The sequence below is a fragment of the Lasioglossum baleicum genome, chromosome 3 (genome assembly GCF_051020765.1).
Source record: "Lasioglossum baleicum chromosome 3, iyLasBale1, whole genome shotgun sequence".
Lineage (NCBI taxonomy): Eukaryota > Metazoa > Arthropoda > Insecta > Hymenoptera > Halictidae > Lasioglossum > Lasioglossum baleicum.
Genome location: NC_134931.1, coordinates 14,665,112 through 14,686,408, shown reverse-complemented (window position 1 = coordinate 14,686,408; position 21,297 = coordinate 14,665,112). Strand labels below are relative to the sequence as shown.

The following is a 21,297-nucleotide window of genomic DNA, read 5'->3' as shown; positions in this document are numbered from 1 at the left end:
TCGCTGATTCGACGATGATCATTCGGGAGTTAATCGTCCGGGCCACGAAAGCAATTTTGCCAACTCGACTTGTTTCGCTCGATAAGGTCTCTTGGGGCGATTGTACTTTTGCGCGTATATATATACATATGTACGTATATATGTGTATACATATATACACAGTATACATATACATATATATATTGTACATAGATGTAGTATACAGGGTGAGTCACCTGACGTTATCACTTCAAATATCTTTGTTGTTTTCAAAGATACATTCATTAAATATCTTGAGGATAAGGGTGAATGGTAAAATGGGGCTCACACGATAACGAAAAAATGGTTGTTTTTATGTAATTTTTTTGGAGATATCAAAGTCACCTCCATTTTTTTTTAATGGAACCACCCTTTATTTAAACATCTACAATGATAGTCCCTTTCATTACGAATTCAGTGACTATAATTACTCAATGTCATTCAAGGCCACAGCCATAAGAAAACGTGTAAAACTAAAATATGGAAGCAGAATACGTTTATCACCAGTGAGACTTGTAGTAAGCATGCTAAGGTCCTTCAATGCTATGAAATGTTTTCAAACATCCTCTAGCCGATTACGCTGCGATTTATTTACTAACAGTATGTTAGTCTAGACTATGTTTTACTCAATGATTGAAAGGTGCGACATGATAACGGTTTTACTGTGAATGTGGACAAAATGCATTGCAGGCCCGACTGCTTTATGAAGAAAGATACCCTGAGCGAAACACTCCTTCTAGGCTGGCTTTTACTAATATCTACAAGTTATTTAGAATTACTGGAAGTGTAAATGTGAGAAAGCGTAAACGAAAGAATCCCATGACTACTGAAGACAATGAAATTAATATTTTAACAGCTATATCTGTCAATCCACATGTGAGTACGAGAGAAATTGTCCGAGAAGCAAGCATGAGTCAAAGTAGCGTGATACGAGTTCTGGCCCGACATTAATGTCATCCGTTTCACATATCGCTACATCAGGAATGACACGGAAGCGATTTTCAAAACCGAGTTAATTTTTGTCAATGGGAAATGCATCAAAATCGTTCATTTCTTTCTAATGTCTTGTTTACGGACGAATCAACATTCACTAATCATGCTTCAATTAATCTACGGAATGCTCATTATTGCTCCGTTGATAATCCACATTGGCTTCGAGAAATTGACCACCAAAGACAATGGAGCGTAAACGTATCGTGTGGTATTTTGAATGAAAAAGTAATCGGACCATACTTCATTATCGGAACGATGACAGGATAAAAATATGCTCGATTCTTGCAAGAAGATCTGCCAATTTCGTTGGAAGATGTCCCTTTACAAAACCGCTATGATATGTGGTACCAACATGACGGTTGTCCTGCTGATTATGCACGAGTAGCAAGAAAAATGTTGGATTCTAGGTTTCCAAACCGATGGATTGGACGAGGTGGAACTGTTTCATAGCCAGCGCGTTCGCCTGATTTAAATCCACTGGATTTCCTTTTGTGGGGTCTGCTAAAATAGACTGTGTACAAAAATGCTCCAACAACAGTTGAAGATACGCATCAGCGTATCATCACTGCTTGTGCGAGTATCACCTCGGATGTACTTGTCAGAGTTCAACACACAGAGCCCATTTACAGGCATGTATCGACGTAGACGGAAATCAATTCGAACATTTATTAAATACAGGTATTCTGCTTCCATGTTTTAGTTTTATACGTTTTCCCTGTCCGTGACCTTGAGGAATTATAGTTACTGAATTCGTAACGAAAGGGACTAACATGGTAGATGTTTAAAAAAGGATAGTTGCATCTAAAAAAAAAAATGGAGGTGACTTTGATATCTCTAAAAAATTACATAAAAACAAAAATTTTTTTGGTATCGAATGAGCCCCATTTTTTACCATTCACCTTTGTCCTCAAGACGTTTAATGTATCTCTGAAAACAACAAAGATATTTGAGATGATAACGTTAGATGTCTCACCCTGTATATGTATACAGCCACTCTGCGCGACCCTTTTCCGGGTCAGGCCTCGGCGTACTTCTCCTTTCGCCCAACAATGCCGACTTTTACAGTCAATCTCGTTCCGTCGGAATGGAGAGTTCGAGTTCCATTTCATCCGATGCTGGCAGAACGTGTACGCGCGTTTAGGGACACAAGATGGATTTGACTTCTGCCCCACGACTTCCGCCGGAAATCTTGTTTCCCGCGGTCCAAAGCTTTCTCCTCACTTGCCCCAGTGTTTGTCTAATTGCGACTGAACTGATTGCACGATCTTGTATAACTCTCCTCGCCTAACTACGCCTGTTCCATAAATCGGTGGTTGCTATCTATAAAACCCCGGACTTTTCCACTTTTCCGTTCGAAACCCGGACACTTTTAAGTCGATTGTCATTTTCTTACTCTATGATGGATATTGTATACTATGTTAGGGATGTTGCTGTAATTTGTTGGTGATTCAGACTCTTCGATATTTTCCATAACCAATCAAATTCGAGAAAATAAATGATAAAGTATGAAAATGTATCGTGCCTAATAATTTGACCGTGTATAATCAATTTGAAAATATTCTTAGTCAGTATGATGTACAATGTACTGATGTCGTGTCTCCGAAGGGTTAAAAAGCTTTCGGACGGGAAGTTCGGGCAAAAAATATATATTTGTTATGATAATTTTGTTTTGATGTTATGTTTCTGTGACTTGCGCGATGAACATTTCTGTGGTTGTCAGGGAAAACGCCGTATGTCACAATTTCAAAGAGTTTATGCATTAATTGAACTTTCTAATGTAAAAGTCATGAAAATAAATTCAAAAGGCTCAAAAGATTAATGCAATTTAACCGATGTCCTATATCAAAGCGTTAGTAACCAAAACTTTAAACGGCAATATCGCGGCGTTTTCCTGACAACCACATAGTTGTGTTCTTCGCCAATCAGAAGCGATGACGAAGATCACGAAGATCACGATTCACTGTGAAAAATCACCGTGATTGAAAACGAACGTAATAATAACTCCCATTAATACACGCACACACACACAATCCAATTTCACTGCCATCATCAAAAACATTTAAAAATCCTCATTTCCAAGGTGTTAAGATGAAAACGAGCAAGAAGGATCTAACAAATCGAAAGTGTAAAATTCATCGGACCGATGCTGCGGCTCGTCGCCCGGTATCAGTTGCATAGAATTGTTCTTGTAATGGATATCTCCCATCTTGTTACCCGATACACAATATTATTTCCGCATGTATATGTATATTACGTTGCAGAGCTCCGAATTCCCGTCTGCTCGCATCGATTGCCGCGCATTGAAATTCTTGACGAATTCCACCGTGAAAGTAACAGCAAATCGGAGGCGTCCCGGACGAATTTACACACAGTAGAAAATTCGCCGGGAAAGTCGGGGGGGAATTTTAGATGTCGCCGCGGAACGGTTTAAAGTTTCGAAATTGGAAATTGGAAACGCACACCGCAACCCCGTTTCCCTTCTCGTCCTATCCTTCCTCCACGACGCGAAGGTATGTATGTAGGTCACTTAAGGCAAGCGCTTTCATTCGTCACTTCCTCGTATTCGTCGCGATTCGTTGCGCCGCGCTTTCAAGCTTACGCGGAAGTCTTTACCAACTTCCACGTCCAGCCTTCTGCGATCTATACGTCTTCAAACTCCATAGTCGGATTGCCTCTATTGTGTATCCGCTGAGAAACTCGTCCGGGCCCGATGGTTGAATTTCAAATCAGTTTTTCGAATTTACTTTGCCTGGCTCTCTCTCCCCCCCTCTCTCTCTCGTTAGATACCTCTTCGATGGTGCTTCACTTCGATCGACCTTCACCTTTTTTCTTCGTGCAAAATACAAATTCTGAAAGTCAATTTTAAGATGTGTGATCACTAGACTGCGGATCTTTATGCAAAATAAAAATGTTCTGCATCATTTGTAGGAAGCAGGAGTTAAATAAAAATTAATTAATAAAAATAATTAATAAATAAAACAACGTAATATTGTTAGATTTTCTAATATTTTGTTTTATATTTCGTCCAGCTAATTTCTCCATAAATGTTTAAAAATCCGCAGTCTAGTGATCACACATTTAGGTTAAGACTAAACCTACCGAGCACTAAAATCGATTAAAATGTTTCACCTTAGAAAAATGATTAAACTGCATTTACTTGGATTGTGTACAATTTTTATTGTAGAATGTGCTGGAATGAAGAAATTTATTGAAACATTTCCCGATCACATTTGACCGGCAATGGTAGATCTAGTGTTAATAAGAGAAAAATTAAGAAATAAGACATTAAACACAAACTTACAAAGAAGAGGATAAAACAAATCTAACAAAATGTAGTAAATCGGAATGGAAATGTTACAAATAGACTGCGAATCTTCATGCATTCATGGCTTCAAAAAATGTTCAAAAAATTGTACATGATCTCACTTTCTTAAAATTTGTCTACAAAAACATCTGCAGTCTAGTTACTATCGAAAACTGAATTGCGTTAATAATTCGATCTGCTGTGTCATCATTATTTTATTATGTAATCATTTCATAAACTCTCTGATTCAATCCCATATTATGGTTGGCCGCGGTAGGTTCAGTGTTCGAGGAACAAAAAATATCGAGCAATAGGGAAGAATAGTGTTGAAGGGAGTATCGACGTGTCATAAACAAGAAACAGTATGGCTGGATGGTGTTGGAGTCATCAAGTTAAGCTCTGGAAGAGGCAGAATCTTCTTTGCTTAATCTTGCTCATTCTCCTGGTGTCAAATCAAGCTTTAAGCCGGCAGCAGCTCGCAAACGGGTCTGCGAGGCTGTCATAAATTAGACGTATGACGTACACCAGGATGCAGAACAGCTCCCGGTGATATGCCGCCTCTAATACATCAACATTATAAGCTGTTTCTCTCAACGGTCGGCGAATTACCGTGGCAACCGTGTCGCAAAGCGCTTTTCCGGTTCATTATCATGGAGATCTATTATTATGAACCGAGGAGCGACGGCACCGGTAACCGTTACGTCCCTCCAGCCGATAACAATCGATTCACGAGAAATATTAGAATTGATTCGGACGTCGATTTACCTGACAACAATGGCCGGAACGTGCGCCACTGCTGGCACGGCTCGTTAGCTTTCCTCTTTGCACGCGGATGCCAATGCACAAGCTGCTCGCCGAGTTTCAGTATTGTTGCATTCTCTTTATAATGAACCTGCCGCCTCGCGTCGCGTTTCTTTTTCGCCTCTCCCCTTTCACCAATGAGCATCGCAACCAAGGCGTCGGCTATCGTCGACGATCATTCTAATTAATTAAAGCTTTAATTCCCGCTGCGCGTTCCCCGCTCGACGCCGAGAAATTGCTTCTACTGTGTTTTGCGGGCTGCTGTAATCACAACGCGGAATATTTTCGTCTGAAAATTGTTATCAATCCTTTTTTTCCTTCACTTCTCTGAATGTAACACGTTGATTCGTATCGCATGCTGAGAGCTCACAGAAAAATAGTAGAATTATACGATCTAAGAAACAGCACGAACCCGAGGGTTCTTTTTAGATTTTTACTGTAGTTCATTAAGCGTCTTGAAAATTAATGAAGAATAATTCGTTCAATGTAAAACTGGTTAATATGGCACGGAAAAACATTGCGTTTAATTAAAAGTGGTACCGCGGTACCTAATTAAAAACTTGTGGATAAACAGTTTTTGCCCGATATAATTTCGTTCGTTGCGATATAGTCAAAGTAATCAACAAACGTCACCGACGACAATTTATGTAATTTTTTATTTATATATGTATAATAAAATTATTTTATAAACTTCAAAATAGTAGTATATGTAATATATACCGTTGAGATGGTGGATTACTGTTTGATGTGCTTCTATCACAGACATTTCAGTCAATATTCAGCAAAACATGCAATCCCAACTGAATATTCCATTAACGTGATTAATTATATATTTAAATATGATTTGAAGTGACTCTATCCAGGTGAATATTAATTTTCCTGGACTAATTAAAAGAAATATGAATTGATCAGAAATTAATTAAAACATGAAAAATTGACCGAGTTAACTCTCACAAAGTTCACTTTCGTTAACACTAAAACTGGTACATGTTCCCTTATAAAAATGACAAGATTGACTTTATTTAGATAAACATATATATAGAATCATTTCTTATGAAATTAATTTTTATTAGATCAATAATCGTAAAATAAAAAATCTGGAACCGGTCATTTTGAACGGTGATGGTAAGTTTACAGTTAATCTACACACAATACTTAATTGATAAATAAATGTAAAACGAATACATAACACATGCAGTCTAATTACAATAATATAATATCTAATATGGATGTCGATGCCACGCTTATCAAAGCATAAATCTGTACACCCACGTATTGATGGCAAATATGTTGCGATAAGCAACAATGCGTCCAGAAATTTTTGAAATATAGCCGTCAGTGTATCTGTCAGCTTGTTATCTCTTCTAAAATTGTTCTCTTCGTCGATAGAGTAGTGTTTGCGTTTTTCATTTCTTAAAGTAAAAATATACCGTCGTTTCCTCTCGTACTATTTGTTCGAAAATTAATTGTTCGTTGTTTATATTGGTATACCAATATCTTCCATTTGGAAAGATACTTCGGTATCGTCCCCATTCATGACTTTTCCTTTTCAGATTCCACTTCTGGTAGTGCAGGCAATGACGTTTCCCGTTCCTCAGGTTCTTCGTCGATAAAAATTGTCACGCCCGGTTCGTGAGTTCTTGCCTCAAATATTAAACTTTCTGTTTTTCTCTAACTCTATCGACTCGATCATCAGTATAATTAATTCTATAAATATCTGTGTAAAAATTCGTGTTACACTGTAGCAAACAAGAAGTTGACACAAAAGATTTCTTTACAGCCGATTTTGATAGAAAAAGTCTTCTGCGAGTAATTGATAAATAGACTAGATTAGAGATTGATATATAGACTAGATAAATAAATAGATTTTATGCATTTGTGACAAAAATGGGTAAGCACAGTTTAAAACGGTGGACATATCAAAACGATTTAAAGACATCAGCGTATTGGCTTCAGCTTAATCAGATATAATTAAAAGAGAAAGACATTTTTATTTCGCTCCTGTGTCTTGCAATCAACGGAAACATTTTTTTATTTTGCATAAAGATCCGCAGTCTATTGATAACAAGCGAACCTGAATATTTTTTATTCCATTTTAATATTTCAACATTTAAGTTTACAATACTGTATTTAACTGTGCTTAGTATTTCATCGCGCTCCTACATTCGTATTTAGCATACTATATAAAAGTTAGCAGTCGAATAATAATAAATTCAGTACTGCCCGGTTAAGTATTGCGCGACCGGCGTTTTTATCGGAACATTTGTCCGAGAAAAGTATTGGCTTTATTCAGCTCGTTTGTCTCTGAATTGCTTGGGAGGTAGAGAGCAAAAATTGTGTCACTGTGTCGAGCACAGATGCAGTTTTACTTTCGAGAATATTTATATTTGATCTATTATTCTGAAACGATTATCCTTTCCAGTGACACTTTATTGACCGTATTTTAGAAAGACGTATTATTAGTTTAATAGATTGTTACGTATGTGACATGTGGAATGGAAATATTATACTTGGAGGAACACTGAATATTTTGCTGAAAGATCCTTGGTCTTTATGGCATCTGAAAATTATCAAAAAATGCTAGAATGTAAAATTCGATAGAATTCGGTACGATTTTTATTTATTCCACATCTAAAAAGGCTACTACCACTGAAAATAAGATTTTATTTAATTGTATAATACTTTCTTGTTTGCCTACAAAAATTGAAAATTGCATGCACATTCGCAGTCTAGTTATAACTTTAGAACAAAAGATAGTGGAACGATCTCACTGCGATCGTTTTTGTTGGAAATCAGCTTTATAGATTAGTGAGATCGTGACGGCTTCATATTATTGGGTTGGCAAGAAAGTAATTTCGGTATTTTACGGTGAAATGAAACCGAATTTTTTCTTGTCTATTCTTTTTGGAAAAAGATCATCGAACGAAAGGGAGAATATCTTATTCATTAAAGTTCATTGCTTGAATAAAAAAATTGGGCTCTATTTCACCTTAAAATACCGAAATTACTTTCTTGCCAACCCAATAGTTCTCGGTCGCCTGATTATGTGTGTAATGCGTCTGGCTTTCTACGTATCCCGTTAAAATGTAGTGCTTCTTTAATTTTGCACAACCGTATAACATTTGCGACGGTCAGTTGTTGTTATTACGTAAACAACGGTTTATCGTTTCTCGTTAGAACCGTTCAGCAAAAGATCTCATAATTATTTATAACCGAAATGACGGGAGGGACACGTAGTGGTCATGTTCTAGGCTTAATGGACGTGAATTTTCCCGTATCTGCGTGTCAGCGATGGAGGATAGGTGCCGATAATATCAGCACCGCGTTCAATAAAAAGTTTTCATGCTTGCAAAATATACAGGATGTCAGCGAGCTGATGGTGTAACCTGGAACAAACTGAAACGCGACAAACTGAATCAGAAATGTGAAATAAAAGTTGAACCAGGCTTGTTCTGTATCCTGAAAAACCACGTTCCACTTTCGTGCTAGTATCATTTTTCATACTATTATACCTCGCATTTACTAGAACCGCTGGGCAAGTTAAAATAATTCCACTGAAACTATAAAAACGCTTTTTCGAGCAATTTTTTTTTAAATGAACGTCTTTATTCAATTTCCAGTGACATAAATAAAACATAATTTGTAGATGTCAAGCACAAACCAGAAATGGGTGGAATATAATTTTTGGATCTCTTATGCAACTATTTCTGGGGAGGATTAAGTGAAGGATCGGGACATTTTCCAGCAAATAGTACGGAAAATATTTTAATGAATGTCTTTATTTAATTTTTAGTAACGTTATAAATGAAACATAATATGTAGATTTCAAGTGAAAACCAGAAATGGGTTCAACATTATTTTTGGATTTTTCGTGCAACTATTTCTGAGTATGGTTAAGTGAAGGATCGGGACATTTTCTAGTATATAGTACGGTAGATATTTTAATGAACATATTTATTCAATTTCTAGTAACGTTATAAATGAAACATAATTTGTACATTTCAAGTGAAAACCAAGAATGGGTTCAATACAATTGTTAATTCTTTTATGCAACTATTTCAGGGGAGGATTAAGTGAAAGATCGGGACATTTTCCAGAAAATAGTACGGAAAATATTTTAGTGAACATTGAATAATTGATGGATTTGAAGTGCAAACCAAAAATGAATGCAACACCATCCTTGGTGAAGAAGGGTTTAGTGAGGGATCGGAACATTTTCCAGCGTATCGTGCGGAAAATAAAAGGGATCGAAATAAATGTAGAATTCGGAGAAAATGGGAAAGGATAAAATGAGAAAACTGAGAGAATAGATGCGTCGAAGAGGATGTAAAACTATAATATTGTTGCGGAGAGTAGTGAAATGCACGAGGTACCGGCGGAGGGAGAGAAAAGGATTTTCGCAGAGGGTTTATGTGAACATGGCTTTGGCCGGTCCTAGCCTTGTGCAAACGCATGCACAAACACTTGAGCCCATGTTTTGGACGACGTGATACACGCAGGTTTACCAACATCACGGTTGAGGAGAGCAGACGAAACGAGCCTCCGAGTCTCCGAGCTTTTAAATCTCAACAACCGTGTCTGTCCTGATATGGCAGGTTGGAACGGCTGGATCAATCGACCACCAGGAATAATGAATGTTGAATGAGTAGCGTGATTGCTCGTCCTGCATGTACAGGGTGGTTTAAAAATGGATACCGTCACTTTGGATTCTGAATTTGCATTTCCCGCTGGTCTGTTACGTGATCCCAAATGACCCATAATGCATTTTCCTTGTAGTTCATTTTAGGCTTTTGCTTTGCATTTTCGTTCAACTTTTAGCTGCACGCATTATTCTCGCATGGCGGACCTCCACATCTAAGGAAATAGAAAATGGGTACTGGGAAATTTTTCATTACACTTCCTGCTTTTCTATCGTTCCTTTCGTTGGCATAAATGTGTTTAGCTATAAAAATTTACAATTATTCTACATTTGTAAGATTCATACTCTATTTTCACTGTTCACTTTTAATTTTGACGATATTCTAATTTTAATGACATACAATAATCTATTGTTTTATCAGTTTTGATTATCGTTTAAAATTTCGATTTTTAGATGTGCACTTCTGAGACACAGTGTAGGTACATGCACTGACCAGTAGTCGCGTAATCACATAATTTTGTAAAAACGTGAAATGGAAGAAGAAAAGTGGTCTGGTTTCGAAATATGGTAAAAACAAATTGAACGAGGCAATCAGTTTTTGATTGGACGTCGAGGAATATCAGAAATAATTTATGTAAATTCTAGAAATCACGAATCTTTTTAAAGCGACAAACCATCTGACAGTTTGAACCGGAGATGTAAATTCTTTTCCTGCTGTTACTCCGGAATAATACATTGCTTGAGTACTTAATAAACTGCGGAATAGCAGAACATTTGATTTCTTGAGAATACTGTAATGCAATCTCAATGAATTTGAAAATTCAATTATTATTTAGGAAAGGACGAAAGAAATTATTCTCCTAAATCAAGAAAAGTGTTCATTTTTCAATTGATTTCTTCCAGTTTACACTGCGAACTTGAGGAAATTACTTTTCGAAAAGATTATTCAAATATTTTTGAAATTACCTCGAATTTGTGTTCAATAATTCATGGTTTGGAAATATAACATTTCCTGTTTTGTGTTTGCCGATAAATGGATATCGGAAAAGTTCATCGACGCATTATCGAACAGGAAATGAAAATTTCTCCCGACATCAACGTTAAATGACGTTCCTCATTTTATATTATATGTTCATGTGAGAAAACTGTCCAACTAACATCATTTGTTTTATTTCGAAATAAGGGAACACAGCGAACAAACTGCTTTGTTCGCGTGTATTCGTCATATTGAAATGCTGCAGCTAAAGAGGGTCGATTTTCAAAAATAAATTTGTTCAGCTTCTATTTAAAAGATATTTCATCGAGATCGGTGCACACATAGAATACTGTAACTCAGCCTGTGTATTTTAGCCTGTTTGCGGTTTATCGAGTGTTGCACCTTACGGTCACAGGTTAAATGTGTGTTTACACGAGAAATTTCCGCTTTCTGTGTTTACAAGCTGGATCGTGTCGAGCAGCAGCAGTCTGCCAGTCTGCCAGTTGTCCGATAGGGCCGTTTGGGAGCGTCGCACTCGAAAGTCTGCGCGGAACGCGTTTCCTCTCTCTTCACAGCCCCCGTGAGCCACCACCATCGTCCGTGATACCAGCCGATATTTTCAACATCCGTTGTAACACGGTTGCATATACATAGTTTGTATCTCGAAAGAAGAGACCCGTGGCATGCACGTCGACGAACGTCTAGCAACGTTGTCATGCCGTAAAATATACCGTTGTGTCTCTTTCAACCCTTAAACTCGATCGCATTCCTCCGCTGCTAAGGCAAACTTGTTTGTGCTCGTATACTTCACGATCCTTCACGCTTTAAGACTTCAAAGTTTGCAGAGGATTTTTCAGCTAGTTATTTATTGTCTTTGGTCTTTGTCATGCAATAGGCTCTGGCCTTAGATTATGTGTGAACTTTGAAATTTTTCCACAGTTTTAAGAACAGTTTTCTAAGTTCAACTTGACTGTGGTAAACATAGCTATTACTGCGATTTTTTCCCCCGACGAGATTCACCTACGTAAAGTTATTTATTATAGAATTTTTGTTATGTGACGGGCACTTTTGACATCCTTTAAATCTCCTAAAATTACCAAAGTTTCTTTTTTCACAGTTTTAGGAACAGTTCTCGACATTTAACTTGACTGGGGTAAACGTACCTATTACCGCGGGTGTACGTTTTACTGCGGTATTTTTTCTCAATGAGATTCCAATACGTAAAGTTATTTATTGTAGGGTTTTTGTTACGTGATGGGCACTGGTCTCATTGTTAGATTATGTGTGAACTTTGAAATGTTTTAAATTTCTTCAAAAGTTACCAAAGTTTCTTTCTCCACAGTTTCAAAAACAGTTCTCTGCATTTGACTGGGGTAAATGTAATTATTACTGCAGTATTATTTCCCAACTAGATTCAAATACTACGTATCGTTATTTATTATAGGGTTTTTGTCATGTGATGAGCATTGGCATAAAATTTTGTGTGAACCTTGAAATTTTTTAAATTTCCTTTGCTAACAAAGTTTCTTTTTCCACAGCTTTAAGAACAGTTATCCACATTCGACTTGACTAGGGTAAATGTACTGATTACTGCGGGTGTACGGTTTACTGTGATATTTTATCCCAATGAGATTAAAATACGTAAAAATAAATGAATCAATTTGCACAATTCAATGAGCATGTATTCTCGTTGGCGAGGCAAACAAAATTATAACTTGTTCTCATATTTTTATAATGTCGGAATTTGAAAAAACATTCTCTCTTGAAAAAAGAACCTCTTTGAACATTTATAACATAAACAATAAGCTCCAATACTATCGCAGCAATTTCACCACATTATTGGTTGTGAAGGACATCTGAAGACCATGATTTGATTGACAGACATACTCAAATGTACCTTTTTATCTGCTACAAGATGCAATACTGAAAAATACATGTTTCCCAGATAAAAATTACCAATGACCTTGAACGAAAAACAGATTGTGCTAGGGTAGATGTACCTATTACCGCGGTATTTTTTTCCCAATGAGATTAAACTACGTAAAAATTAATATTTTGCCCTGAATCAATTTGTACAGTTCAACGAAAATGTATTCTCGTTGGCGAGCCGAACGATTGTCAATCATTCTACTATTTTTATAATCTCAGGATTTTTAAGAAACATTCTTGATAAAAGGTAAAAATAAGATCATTTTACTTCTATCTTGATCACCGAAGTTGTTCGCGTTTGTCGCATTCGAATCGGTGAAAATCTTCGATCGGTAATCGAAACGCGAAATTGGTGATGGACAGCGTTATCAGATTACTGGGAAGATTTCGACCGACAGCATGGATTGCAAACAGATATATACATAGATATCGTTACGTCGTTCATAATCGCGAGCGCGGTCGTATTTCGTAAGCGCGGCTTGCAGCGTGCATTAAATCCGTAAAAGATGTGTATGCACGCGCGGCTGGGTATACGCATTGTTGTTCGACACGATTCTCGATTCTGTACATGACGATCCATTCTTCCGCGGGACAGGACGATTTGTTAAAGTGAAACCGGAGAAACGTTTTAGAATCCACCCGCATTTCCAAGCCTCCCGTTCGCCGCGCCACCCCATTTCCTAGAGTGCGACTAAATCGTCAAAGATCGTTTGAACATCTTTCAAGAAGTACCGACGCAGTCCCGGGAAAATGGACTGCACGGATGGCGAAACCGGCGGCGGGGGTGGAGTTTGAAGGGTTGGAGAGAACAGTTTCAGCATGACGAAACGGGAAACGAGATTTGCTTCGACGGCAGACGGCGCGATAAAGTTTTAACAGGTTTAGTTTTGGGGGAGAATAGACGCTGCGACGGCTAATGCATTATATTGTGACAGTACATAATACATAGCCTGTTTTCCTCATAGAATTCTTTTCCACCACGACGCGACGGATCTTCCTTCGCGGACCAGGAATATATTTTCAGTCCGTGTCGTGAATAATACGCATAGTGAACCATAATAATATTCGGACACATTTAAAAGCACTTTCTTAGTAAGTATCAGATCATACGACTTGGATATTTTTTGAGAAGTTGGAACAATTACTACAAATTATTACAAAGAATTACGAAGAAAATAATAAAAGTTGTCGTTTACAACTTTCTTATGCGGGCCTATATTGAAAATGTAAACAATATGTTTTGTAGATCTGTATCGATTATACATATTCTGAAAATTTCATGGAAATCGGTCCACATTGCAATAAGCTACAAACGTTTAGGGATGGTGAAAATTGCAGTGTTTCACGATTTTCAACATATAACTGACATAAATTTACCGATTTTTATGAATGTTCAGTATATGTATTATTGACACAGATTTACACAACGTATTTTTTCAATTTTCGATATCGGCCCACATAAAAAAGATGTAAACGACAACTTTTATTATTTTCTTTGTAATTCCGAACAATTGCAATTTTTTCAGAATTTCTTTATCACGTCATGTAGTAAATTAATTGTTCTAACTTCTCAAAAGAATCCAAGTCGTATGATCTGATATTAAAAAAGTCCTTCTGAAAGTGTCCGAATATCACTGTGGTTCATATTGTACGTAAAAATATTATTATTTATACAATAGCATTTGGTATTAAATTCAGGGTAAAATTTGTTTTTAGATAAACCGATGAAGTTATATGTGATTACATGTGTTACTGCGAATCTTTATGCAAAATATATAATAATTTATATTCGTCAGTCTTACAAGACGTTACAGGATCCGTAGAAAAATTTGTTGCTATCTTTAACATTTTTAGTAAATTGAAAATAACATATGGATCTCCTTAAGTCGTCTGATTTTTTTTACTGTTTTAAATTACATCCATCCATTTTTGTCGGAAATGCATAGCATCTGCAGTCTAGTGATAAAAAACGGGAGTAAAAGACAAATAATTTCATCAATGTCTACATAGATTACTGTATCTGGAAATGAATGCAGACAATTTTTATTTTCCATGAAAATCCGCAGTCTAATTGTCACAGTTAAATAATACTAATGCGTGACAGCTGAAACGAATGGGTTATTGTTTAGTATTCAGTTTCAAAAGTAAACTAAATTTTTAAGTGGATTTCGACAATCCTCGACTAACCGTAGATTTTGTATATGCATGTACACATAACATAGTGTTCGGGACTGAGTGCCCGCACAACTAACTTGGAATTGATGGTCCGGAAAGTTTAGCTTCTAGGTTTGAAATGTAATAATAGGGATTATGAGATTATATGTATATTGTTTCGACTGGCTAGAGAATCACTCGCAAAATAACAACGCGACTCACAACGTATGTATCTGCTGTCTTCGAGTTGCAGAACTTGCAATAATAACGATCGTACTGCAAATCTGTCTACAAAATAAAAATTTTCTGCATCGGTTATGATTCTGCCCTGTTTCTTAGATCGTGCAGTTCTACTATTTGTTTTTGGGACCTCGCCGTCCGCGCTGAACGTAAAAAAGAACAGCGTGGCCGAAGGTGCACTTCGTACCGTCAATTAACCCTTAGCACTCGAGTGGCGACTCTGAGGCACCACAAAATATTGTTATGTATGTCAGTAATGTAAAATAATTGTTACTTTGTTACGTTAAATTATTTTATATCAAGTAACTTACTAAACATTTGAATGTTACACGAGTAAATTTCATCAGTTTAAATAGAAAAAATCATGTATTAGGTTGGCAACCTAAGTTACATTAAGTTCGCGTTCTCCACATTTTCTCAAACAAAGTCATTTATATTTATATATTTTTAAGAACCAGTATTGTATATCAAATTAATCGCAAAATTCAGAGCTTTCGAATAATATACAGTTCAAAAGGAATGGTCACTGAATGAGGTTATAATGATACGCTAAAAGAATTACGAAACAAAAGGTCGCGAATTTAGTTGCCAACCTATTATAATGGAAATATTCTCAGTCAGGAGGAATATTTAGTTTTTGTGTCAAAATAGTTCCGAGTGCAAAGAATTAAACTAAGCCCAGGCAACTGGTGCTCCGAAAGTCGATGATGTAGAATCGGCTACACTCACTCGGGTAGGGGTGTCCTGTCCGGATCTGTCTGGCGCTGGCCGGCCAGGTGGGGGTGGCCGATTCTACGTCACCGATTCCCGAAGAGCATTTATATATTACCCATCTTTCAAGAACATGTTCGAATGTTTCATTCTGAAGCACACGTTGCAAACTTACACGAGTACTTGTTTCGAACTCTCCAGAGAAACCTAACATCATCTCGTGTGCTATAATTAAATAACTCCGAAACTTTTCGATATAAGGGTATATCCATATAATATTAGCTGAATACATGTATTTTGATAAGTCGATAAAAACTCCCTGTAGAAAGTTATATTTTATATATGAAAATGCGAGTAATTCAAGCTGGCAAATTAATCTTCTAGATATAGGCGCAGCATTTTGAAATATTAAGACGTAGCATTATCAATTATAAAAATTTTAGCACTGCATTATTGTAGTGAACGCAATATTCCCTTTATTCGGAATCACGGTGTATCATGAGATTTGGTGTCAGTGCTGTCTGTGTCTCTGTGCATCAAGAGTTTCTGCCAGCGCTGCGTCCACCGGGAAATACCGGCTGAGGTATCGAAGATCTCAGGGGTGTGTTGTCTGCTGTCGAATTCAGCTAGCTAAGATACAGTAGAGACTGAATACTCTGCTGCCTATGTATACCACTTTTATTTTCAAGTAAATAATAACATGCTTCTATTAATGTTCATAACAATCGACACAAATAGATGTTTATACACTTGACGCACTTGAGGATACGAATGAACATACAAATAATGAATGAACATATAAATAATAAAGAGACTGCGGATTTTATACATTTATGACAAAAATGAGTATGTGTAATTTAAAATAGCAAAAATATTAGAAAAATTCAAACGTACTATTATATTAATTTCAACCTACTAAACCTAATAGGGAAGAAAATAAATTTCTATTTCACTGCAGTTTGTTGCAACACAGGTAAGAAATTTTTATTTTGCATAAAAATCTGCAGTCTGCTAATGATGTAATATATTTAGCCGAAATAATTTCTACAATCGTGTCCATTTTCATTGGTCTTCTTCATACCGTAATTCGTGATGTGTTTAAACAACCTGTTGTTTGGACTTTCAGTTGTATTATATTTATAATTGCATTTACATTACAAATATGAAAATGCTGTTGTTAAATGTTGAAGGACTAGTTAAAGTTGAAGTAACGGAGGTATTGCTAATAGTTTCGAAAATGCTGAGTGCATTGAGATTCTCCGTTGTAACTCTAAAGTTCCGGTACACTGGATAGGTCAAGGATGTCGAAGCTCAGTGATTACTGATACCTACGCAATTTCAAAGTTGCTCCAGCTTGTTAGCATCAAACCTGACGAGTCCGTGATCAATACTGTTGGGATCCCTAAATTCACCAGTCACATCAATTTTCGGGAGTTCAAAATTGACTGCTCTGTACTGTACGAGTTTTCAACACCAAAATTTGCTCTGGGTATTTTCGATGGTGATCAGACTGATTGGAAACTTCGCCAATACAAAGGACGGACTAACTAACTGTAAATACACGAAATGTGCAACACTTAAGCAACAGTACATTCTTCACTATTCAATCATTAATCGTTTAAATCTGATGTATAGTATTTTTATAAAATGTTTCTGTCGTTTAAACAAAATGTACTTCACGATATGATGGATTATCAACAATTCTCACAATCGATGCAGACAATTTTTATTTTGCATAAAGAGCAGCAGACTACTCTTAATAATAATTAACGTGGTGTAGTTTAACCCTGCGATGGCGGAGTTTGGGTCTATTTTAACCCAGAGTATCAAAATTGTCATTCAATTTCTCAGTTTTTCACGAATTAATGAAATAAACAGCTGCTGAATTAGGGAGAATAGAAAGGTTAACTTGTGCACAAGAAGTGTCACCAAAAATTGTTTTGAAAAATTGATAAATGAAACAGTGAATGATCCTGAAAATATTGGAACGTCTTGTTTTACGTAAATGTTTGAAGTTAGATGAGCGCGTTTAGATTTTCGTTAAAGACTGTACAACTCCCCCCGCAAATATAAGACGTTACTTTGCAAACCGTTTAGAATAGGTTTCATGAATAATTCAGTAACGTTGAGTTTTATTGACATCTCGAAGTCCGAGCTACTCTGGAATTCCGTCAATTACAGTTTCTTGTTCGGAAGACTGTTTATACGAGTGAGCGAAGGAGGAATCTTTGCGGCGACGACGGAGATTACGTCAGGCGTCAGAGGGTTTATCATTTCTCGCGTAAGTAATTTCAAGTTATTGATCTATGCAAATTGCGGTCGTATTAGTAAACTCGAAGGAACCTCTACAATCATTACGCAACGTATCAACGAGGTACCTTCAGGAAACTGACTCACTTGACGTCACTTAATTACATATTTCACGCACACGTACTATGCCAGCATTAATCCTGTTTGCAGATTTGAAACGGTAACACGCTTAAATCTTCATTAGAGCAGAGTAGGTAAAATCGTAGAGGGAGGGTCCGTGCATTTTTGGTGAAAAGGATCGTTTACAGAATACATCAATCTAAATATTACTTTAATGAGCTCTTTGCACGTTCAAACTTAGTATTATATTCCCGCGAAAAAACATAAAGCATGATTTTCGTTTTCCCTGCAATCTCACGAAAACGTTCTTTCAAATTAAAAATATTTTAGTTTCTCTTTGTACACTTAAAGCGAGTAGACGAAAGTAGCCTATTATAATAAATATACGTAGGATAATAAAAGCGATCGATTGGTTCAACGAAAAAAAAATTGGGTTGCATTAAAGTATAAGTTGCACCTGGCCAGTGCATCGGTATGGATCCACACAAAAAATAAGGTCATAGGAAGTTCGGACGTATTACGACATATGATTTTTTCCTTTGTCATGTTTTTCGATTTTTACTTAGACAAGAGCAGTAGCTCGTCCCAGTTCCCAGAATCAACCAGTATACATATTATATTATTACACACATATTATATGTACATATTTATATTATTACACAGCGGATCTTTATGTAAAATAAATATTTTCTATCCGAATTGCAAGAAACTGGAGTGAAAGAAAAACTTTTATTTTCTTTCTTAATATGTTTCATAGGTTGAAAATAATGTAACAGTACATTATTAAATTCTTCTAATGTTTTTACTGTTTTAAATTTCACCTACTCATTTTTGTCATAAATGCATAAAATCCGCCGTCCATTTGTTATACTTTATATGTACATATATGTGTACATATACATATATTATGTATATATTATTATAAAATGTATTAGGGACACCCTGTAAATATATATAATATGAATTAGTTTACAGCATACATATCTAGTTTCTTCGTGATCCGCATTGAAAAATCGTCTTTCCGCCATCACAGTAATCAAATCCGTTCGTAAATATAGTCTGCAGTCTGCAGTGATGGCGACAATTCGTTCCGTTGAATAGGTTCCAGCATTGGTTGTGTGTATTGTACAATTACGTCCGAACGGACCAATGCATCGTTTGGCGACGGTTAACGCCGTCCACAAAATGGCGCGATACTTCCAAAGTTGAAAGCGATGAATCAAATATGCGCAGCGCCGGATACAGGATAACTAATGCGCTGAGTGAAAACTGGAACACAAACGGGTAAGCAGCTTTTGCACAGGGGTATTATAATGGCAGCCCGGAGAGGCACATTATTTCGAAGTATACATGACCCGGTGACGTTATCCGATTTCCTGTAATTCAAGCGTCGTTCAGGACGGATTGCCCTGCTGGCTGACTCGATTCTGAACGCGGAAAAACTACTTCGGGACGTTTAATCCGACGAATCCTGCCAGACTGGTTTCTCAATTATTACTAAACTGCGGATGTTTGTGCAATTTTCAATGGTAGTGTCCTTTGTAGATCTGAAATAAATGAAAATGGTATTGAATTCTGTATTCTATCATTTTTTGAAAATGTTCACACACAGATGCCATAAATATATATCATTACAATATGAAGCACTCTGTTGACACTAGCTATGTCCCTCGTGCAATTAATCATTATCAAATTTCAAATATCATTTTACAACCTTTAGATTCTAATATTTGATTCATAATTGAATCCATATTTCTCTATAATGTGGGACTGCACAATCTAAGAAAAACAGATATCCCCTCCATTGCGATTCTTTTTACAGTCTTAACAGTCCATCAAGTACCAAGAAGAAACCAGGAAATTTTTTTACGGCACCCTCGACAAGACTAGTCTGGAAAAATTGTAAAACTTCAGAGCCAGTCTTCGTTTGAGCGTATGCAAGGAAACATTAACTTTTAACTGTAACAAGCTTCGGTAAACTACAAGTTTAAACGAGCACTTTATTCCCTTCCATTTTTAATTTTATCCTCTTCAATGGTATTCATTCCACGCTGGAGGTGTAATTTGATATGCACAGTAATGTCACTTACAGGAATCTCGTTATTGAAGTTCTTGATAAAATACATGGCGGAGAACTGATTCAACAAATCAAAAAAAAAAACCATATCACCCACGTTTCTCATACAATAAATATAGCGAAGTTATGGTGTGCTTAAAAATGATTTTGGAGTTTGAGAGAATCTGTATTATCAGTTGAGGGTGGAAAAAATTTTAATGATTGTAATATATAGATTTAATTAATATTTTTCACCTTAATGAATGAAAAGAGGATATTCCAATAAGAACTGCAAGGATTAAAAATAGGAGAAAAAGGGGAGCACAGCCTGATTTATAAAATGGACAATTTAAATTTAATTCTAAAATTTTTGGCAGAGTTCATGACAGACGGAAAGTTAATAGTCATAGGATAATTACGCATCGTTCATAAAAATGCGTCGGTCCCAAAGCTGCAACGCGATTTGTTCGCCAGTTCCTTCCTGCGATCGTAAAATATTCCAGCAGGAGAAATATAGTATACGAGTCGGCCAGAACTGGCGTCGTTAAAATGGTACGGGGGTGGCAACACTTAATAATGCGTTACTTGCGCGGACCAAGCCAAAGGGAGACCGTTTATCGATCATGGTAGAGGAAGAAGAGGCAAGGATTAACTTTTTTGCTGTGGCACGTTTTAATTAAAAATTGTCCGCTTCGCCCAGTGCGGAGAGCTATTTTTATATGTCGATAGCTGTTGCTTTAACTCTTTGCGGTCGTGCGTCTGCTCTCGACCTTCGAAGCAAAGAATCATTCCGATCGTTAAAGGAAAATCAGTAGATTTTTACGGATCGCACCACAGAATGCTTGGAAGAGCCTTTTTTGACATAGACCTTCAGTATATTGCGAATTTGTATACACATATATATATATATATATATATATATATATATATATATATCGTTTATAGTATTCCATCAATGAAAATCGATTCGGATAAGCAGAATACTTACATCTGACCGAAAAGGGTTAGGTTCATATTTTGAGGTATATATATATATATTTGAAAAATTGCACAAGTTGCAGTTTAATTGTTGAAATAAACTATTTAAACACGTTCTCGTTGTGGTC

General features: G+C 36.5%; 1 protein-coding gene across 7 annotated transcripts in view; it reads left to right on the top strand.

Moving 5' to 3' along the window:
• The window catches only part of LOC143207389 (uncharacterized), a 233,409-nt gene that overhangs the window by 68,150 nt on the left and 143,962 nt on the right, over positions 1-21,297 (top strand). For 4 of the 7 annotated variants that reach the window (XR_013008663.1, XM_076420814.1, XM_076420813.1 and 1 more), the window contains exon 2: positions 6,670-6,744. The exons of 2 other annotated variants lie outside the window; for them this stretch is intronic. Coding sequence is in view for 4 of the 5 variants with exons in the window: in XM_076420814.1 (XP_076276929.1) it covers positions 6,670-6,744 (75 nt within the window). In the remaining variant the exon portion in view is untranslated. The remainder of the gene's footprint in view (positions 1-6,669; positions 6,745-21,297) is intronic. One more of the 7 variants, XM_076420811.1, reaches the window with a different exon arrangement.